Source organism: Coregonus clupeaformis, chromosome 16, assembly GCF_020615455.1.
Source record: "Coregonus clupeaformis isolate EN_2021a chromosome 16, ASM2061545v1, whole genome shotgun sequence".
Lineage (NCBI taxonomy): Eukaryota > Metazoa > Chordata > Actinopteri > Salmoniformes > Salmonidae > Coregonus > Coregonus clupeaformis.
Window position 1 is genome coordinate 9,719,409 of NC_059207.1, and position 7,500 is coordinate 9,726,908.

The 7,500-nt window shown below is 44.6% G+C and overlaps 1 protein-coding gene across 1 annotated transcript in view; it reads right to left on the bottom strand.

Moving 5' to 3' along the window:
• Positions 1–7,500, bottom strand: part of LOC123492718 (protein unc-13 homolog B-like) — a 105,806-nt gene that overhangs the window by 59,689 nt on the left and 38,617 nt on the right. The window contains exon 14 of the mRNA XM_045225610.1: positions 6,891–6,980. Within this exon, the coding sequence (XP_045081545.1) occupies positions 6,891–6,980 (90 nt within the window). The remainder of the gene's footprint in view (positions 1–6,890; positions 6,981–7,500) is intronic.

Below are 7,500 nucleotides of genomic sequence, written 5' to 3' on the forward strand. Positions count from 1 at the left end.
ACAGTCAGACAGAGAGACGGTCAGACAGAGAGACGGTCAGACAGAGGGACAGTCAGACAGAGGGACAGTCAGACAGAGGGACAGATGGACATAGAGACATTCAGACAGAGAGACAGACGGTCAGACAGAGAGAAATCGGAGAGACAGTCAGACATACAGCGAAACAGTCAGACAAAGAGACAGACAGGGAGACAGTCAGACAGAGAGACAGACAGACAGTCAGACAAAGACAGACAGACAGTCAGACAAAGACAGACAGACAGACAGACAGACAGACAGACAGACAGACAGACAGACAGACAAAGACAGACAGATAGAGAGACAGTCAGACAGAGACAGAGAGACAGGCAGACAGAGACAGACAGACAGTCAGACAAAGACAGACAGACAGACAGACAGACAGACAGACAGACAGACAGACAGACAGACAGACAGACAGACAGACAGTCAGACAAAGACAGACAGACAGATAGAGAGACAGTCAGACAGAGACAGACAGACAGAGAGACAGGCAGACAGAGACAGACAGACAGTCAGACAAAGACAGACAGACAGAGAGACAGTCAGACAAAGACAGACAGACAGATAGAGAGACAGTCAGGCAGAGAGACAGACCCACAGGGGAGACAGTCAGACAGAGAGACAGTCAGACAGAGAGACAGTCAACCAGAGAGACAGTCAGACAAAGACAGACAGACAGACAGACAGAGACAGACAGACAGACAGGCAGAGAGACAGAGACAGACAGAGAGATAGTCAGACAGAGACTGTCTGACTGTCTCCCAGTCAGACAGAGAGACAGTCAGGCAGAGAGACATACCCACAGGGGAGACAGTCAGACAGAGAGACGGTCAGACAGAGAGACGGTCAGACAGAGGGACAGTCAGACAGAGGGACAGTCAGACAGAGGGACAGACGGACATAGAGACATTCAGACAGAGAGACAGACGGTCAGACAGAGAGAAATCGGAGAGACAGTCAGACATACAGAGAGACAGTCAGACAGCGAAACAGTCAGACAAAGAGACAGACAGGGAGACAGTCAGACAGAGAGACAGACAGACAGTCAGACAAAGACAGACAGACAGTCAGACAAAGACAGACAGACAGACAGACAGACAGACAGACAGACAGACAGACAGACAGACAAAGACAGACAGATAGAGAGACAGTCAGACAGAGACAGAGAGACAGGCAGACAGAGACAGACAGACAGTCAGACAAAGACAGACAGACAGACAGACAGACAGACAGACAGACAGACAGACAGACAGACAGACAGACAGACAGACAGACAGACAGTCAGACAAAGACAGACAGACAGATAGAGAGACAGTCAGACAGAGACAGACAGACAGAGAGAGACAGTCAGACAGACAGAGAGACAGTCAGACAAAGACAGACAGACAGATAGAGAGACAGTCAGGCAGAGAGACAGACCCACAGGGGGGAGTCAGACAGAGAGACAGTCAGACAGAGAGACAGTCAACCAGAGAGACAGTCAGACAAAAAGACAGACAGACAGACAGACAGACAGACAGACAGACAGACAGGCAGACAGACAGAGAGACAGAGACAGACAGAGAGTCAGACAGACAGAGAGACAGTCAACCAGAGAGACAGTCAGACAAAGACAGACAGACAGACAGACAGACAGACAGACAGACAGACAGACAGACAGACAGACAGACAGAGAGATAGTCAGACAGAGAGTCAGACAGAGACAGTCAGACAGAGACAGTCAGACAGAGAGACAGTCAGGCAGAGAGACATACCCACAGGGGAGACAGTCAGACAGAGAGACGGTCAGACAGAGAGACGGTCAGACAGAGGGACAGTCAGACAGAGGGACAGTCAGACAGAGGGACAGACGGACATAGAGACATTCAGACAGAGAGACAGACAGACGGTCAGACAGAGAGAAATCGGAGAGACAGTCAGACATACAGAGAGACAGTCAGACAGAGAAACAGTCAGACAAAGAGACAGTCAGATAGAGAGACAGACAGACAGACAGACAGACAGACAGACAGACAGACAGACAGACAGACAGTCAGACAGAGAGACAGTCAGATAGAGAGACAGACAGACAGACAGACAGACAGACAGACAGACAGACAGACAGACAGACAGACAGACAGACAGACAGACAGACAGACAGAGAGACAGTCAGATAGAGAGACAGACAGACAGACAGACAGACAGACAGACAGACAGACAGACAGACAGACAGACATACTGTACATTCAGGCAGTGAGACACTACCTGAAATCAAACAAATCTAAAGTGCATTTAAACACCTCAACACAGTAAAACATGTTACTCAGGCTACTGTATGTGAACACTCATATCAATGAACGAACTCAAAACTACACACACACACATTTACATTTTAGTCATTTAGCAGACGCTCTTATCCAGAGCGACTTACAGTTAGTGAGTGCATACATTATTATTATTTAAAAAAAAATCCATACTGGCCCCCTGTGGGAATCGAACCCACAACCCTGGTGTTGCAAACGTCATGCTCTACCAACTGAGCTACATCCCCACACACACACACACACACACACACACACACACACACACACACACACACACACACACACACACACACACACACACACACACACACACACACACACACACACACACACACACACACACACACAAGCTCCCATCCCTGCTGGATCAATATAGTGAGTAATCTGGATGTTAGTGTTAACTGTTATTGTCCAGCCTTTAGTGCTGAGGTCAATTCTATTATTTGAATTCCATTTCATTCTGGTTTTTTCTGTGAGCTGAATGAGCACATTGCACAGTTTCTGTAGAGATAAATCAGATCCAGCCTGAACTGTGCGATGTAGTCGGGAGTTGTATTTTCCAACAGGCCAATATTCTACATAGTTTAGCGCAGAAAACGTGGTAATTAACTACATTAGCTAGGTTTCCATCCAATTGGAGACAGATTTTCATCCGAATATTCTAAAATCAGCATAAAGAAAAAATTCAAATTTTTCCACCAGTGGTGTGTTCCCACCAAACAAACTTGTTGCTGATAAAAAAAAATCAGCGGGTGATGACGTAGTGCACACAAAATGTACCTTTTCGCTTAAGTTTTCCTTTACTGAATATAAAATCCAAAGTTCAATGTGTTTCCATGCATTTTCAACTCCACCAATAGTGTTGCGTTAAATAGCAAATGTGCCTACTCAGGTCTTGGCACCTGCTCTCTAGCCAACAGCTCATAGGTAAAGATAGTCTACTACAGGGGTTCCCAGACCTTTGGGGAACCCCCCACCACCCACGCGTGCCACGTTTATTTCTATGGGCACAAGCACTGTTCATGACACTAACTGTTCACACCCCTCTTGTTGGTGGAGAGAAAATGTAGCAGGTTTAAAGCTTATTTCCTGCAATTCTACACATTCTGTCATGGGGTGCAGAGAAAATTGTGCAGTTTTAAAGTTCATTCTCTTGCAATTCTATACGTTTTGTCGTGTCTAATATGTATTCATGTGATATTTGAGTGACTCAACCATCACAACAAAATCTATGGGCTAAAAAAACATTAGCTGACATGGGCTAGTTGATCTGGACATTTCTGACAAGTTATAAATATCTCTCTAAGGAAGGAAAACTGATGATGCACTACCCAATTTCGAAACTTCAGGAGTTTTCACACTTTCAGGAGTAAGTTGAAAGCCAGACTGAGTACCTTTAAAAAAAAAAGGCATATCCCTCACGCCCCCCCCTAGAGGGCACACCCCACAGTTTGGGAACCACTGGTCTTATGGATAAGAGAGAGAATATTTGTATTTGTCAAACGGCAGTCAAGCATCAATCATCACCAGAATAAGACCCTCAATATTTATTGGAAAGGAGCATCAAGATCCCCATGCACTTTCACCACCCTGTGAAGTTCATAAGTTGTTTCATATTCTGTAGCCTAATAAACTGCATGCTTTCCAGAGTCGTAGTGGGAGGACCACACACCATATCATTGCGTAACTCCAAGTTTACTTCGATATGATGGTTATTATATCAATATTTGTATATTATATATTATTAAATACACTACCGGTCAAAAGTTTTAGAACACCTACTCATTCAAGGGTTTTTCTTTATTTTTTACTATTTTCTACATTGTAGAATAATAGCGAAGACATCAAAACTATGAAATAACACAGATGGAATCATGTAGTAACCAAAAAAAGTGTTAAACAAATCAAAATATATTTTATATTTGAGATTCTTCAAATAGCCACCCTTTGCCTTGAGAGCTTTGCACACTCTTGGCATTCTCTCAACCAGCTTCATGAGGTAGTCACCTGGAATGCATTTCAATTAACAGGTGTGCCTTGTTAAAAGTTAATTTGTGGAATTTTTTCCCTTCTTAATGCGTTTGAGCCAATCGGTTGTGAGGGGTATACAGAAGATAGCCCAATATGGTAAAAGACCAAGTCCATATTATGGCAAGAACAGCTCAAATAAGCAAAGAGAAATGACAGTCCATCATTACTTTAAGACATGAAGGTCAGTCAATCCGGAAAATTTCAAGAACTTTGAAGAAGTTTCTTCAAGTGCAGTCACAAAAACCATCAAGTGCTATGATGAAACTGGCTCTCATGAGGACCGCCACAGGAATGGAAGACCCAGAGTTACCTCTGCTGCAGAGGATAAGTTCATTAGAGTTACCAGCCTCAGAAATTGGAGGCCAAATAAATGCTTCACAGAGTTCAAGTAACAGACACATCTCAACATCAACTGTTCAGAGGGGACTGTGAATCAGTTCTTCATGGTCGAATTACTGCAAAGAAACCACTACTAAAGGAGACCAATAATAAGAAGAGACTTGCTTGGGCCAAGGAACACGAGCAATGGACATTAGACCGGTGGAAATCTGTCCTTTGGTCTGGAGTCCAAATTTGAGATTTTTGGTTCCAACCGCCGTGTCTTTGTGAGACGTGGTGTGGGTGAACGGAGGATCTCTGCATGTGTATTTTCCACCGTAAAGCATGGAGGAGGAGGTGTTATGGTGTGGGGGTGCTTTGCTGGTGACACAGTTTGTGATTTATTTAGAATTCAAGGCACACTTAACCTGCATGGCTACCACAGCATTCTGCAGCAATACACCATCCCATCTGGTTTAGGCTTAGTGGGACTATCATTTGTTTTTCAACAGGACAATGACCCAACACACCTCCAGGCTGTGTAAGGGCTATTTTACCAAGAAGGAGAGTGATGGAGTGCTGCATCAGATGACCTGGCCTCCACAATCCCCCGACCTCAACCAATTGAGATGGTTTGGGATGAGTCGGACTGCAGAGTGAAGGAAAAGCAGCCCACAAGTGCTCAGCATATGTGGGAACTCCTTCAAGACTGTTGGAAAAGCATTCTAGGTGAAGCGTGTTGAGAGAATGCGAAGAGTGTGCAAAGCTGTCATCAAGTCAAAGGGTGGCTATTTGAAGAATCTCAAATATAAAATATATTTTGATTTGTTTAACACTTTTATGGTTACTACATGATTCCATGTGTTATTTCATAGTTTTGATGTCTTCACTATTATTCTACAATGTTGAAAATAGTAAAAATAAAAATAAACCCTTGAATGAGTAGGTGTTCTAAAACTTTTAACTGGTAATGTGTATATATAAAATTGTACTGAAACATCCTTTTTCTATCACAGCTCTATGACTTTACATAAAATCAAATCAAATTTTATTTGTCACATACACATGTTTAGCAGATGTTATTGCGGGTGTAGCGAAATGCTTGTGTTTCTAGCTCCAGCAGTGCAGTAATACCTAGCTAAATGCTTGTGTCTCTAGCTCCAGCAGTGCAGTATATGTAACATATCTTACTCGCATAAAAACTGTGGATGGAAACGGGCTTAATGACCAGAATCCATTGTCTGCCTACTTCTCCGGTCTGTGTTTCTTTCACGCCGGCTATGTAAAAGAGACAGAAGAATGAGTGATTGAGAGGGAAAGAGAGCAGTTGCTTCACATGGTATCTATACCTGAAGATACATGATCTAAGTGACTGATAGTTGGTATTCAGCAGTCATAAATGTATACCTTTATTTACTTTGAAGAACTACTAAAATAGTGATTTAGTCAGACAGCATAGGCAGCAGCTCTGTAGAGATGAGATGATGACTTGGAATTAAATAATAAAGCCATCAAATAAAGACAAATATTTTATTGAAGCAAAGTAATGTGAATAAATGATAAAAATAAATAATATGCCATTTAGCAGACCCTTTTATCCAAAGCGACTTACAGTCATGCGTGCATACATTTTTGTGTATGGGTGGTCCTGGGGATCGAACCCACTACCTTGGCGTTACAAGCGCCGTGCTCTACCAGCTGAGCTACAGAGGACCACACACGCACAGAGAGAGGGGGGTGAGGGAGAAAGGGGGGTGAGGGAGAGAAGGGGAGAGAGGTTCCAAGGATAACTCAATGAGTAGGCTTAGTCTGTGTAACAACCCCCATAGACATAACACATCTACTAATCTATGCATAGTGCAAATGATGGTTAATAAGTGATAAGCAGTAATGGACAGTCACTACCATCATGGGACTTTTACTAATTGTTTTATTCTGTGTTGTTACAGCATTCAACCCACATAATGCATAGCGCATTTAATGTATAAAAAATAATCGAAATTGAAACGACCTCAAAAACTACAAATCGCTCAGCACTACCAGCCTGACACCACTGGAACAGGATTGGTCAACTATGTGTGTGTGTGTTCGTGCCCGTGTGTCTGTCTGTGTGTATGTGTGTGTGTGCGTGTGTGCGTCTGTCTCTGTGTGTGTGTCTGTGTGTGTGTGTGCGTGCGTGCGAGTGTGTGTGTGTGACACTAACACTTATTTCCGTACCTTCAATCTGAAGAAGGTGATGCTAGTCAGCAGATCCACAGTAGACTTCAGGTCCTGCAGACGAGGCTTACTACTGGCTGGGAAGTTGTTCTGATGGTGGGGGGAGGGGGGAACAGGGGAGAGAAGGGAGGAAGGGGGATGAGGGAGAGAGGTGGTGAGGGAGAGAGGGGTAAGAGGGAGAGAGGGGGGTGAGGGAGAGACGGGGGAGAGGGAGAGAGGGGGGTGAGGGAGAGAGGGGGTGAGGGAGAGAGGGGGGAGACAGGGGAGAGAAGGGAGAGAGGGGGGTGAGGGAGAGAAGGGGGACAGGGGGTGCGGGAGAGGGGGGTGAGGGAGAGATGGGGGAGAAGGGAGAGAGGGGGGTGAGGGAGAAAGGGGGGTGAGGGGGAGAAGGGGAGAGAGGTTCCAAGGATAACTCAATGAGTAGGCTTAGTCTGTGTAACAACCCCCATAGACATAACACATCTACTAATCTATGGACTGGCCTAGACTGTCAGGGTGAAGGACCTTAATACTGGTCTAGACTGTCAGGGTGAAGGACCTTTACACTGGTCTAGATTGTCAGGGTGAAGGACCTTAATACTGGTCTAGACTGTCAGGGTGAAGGACCTTT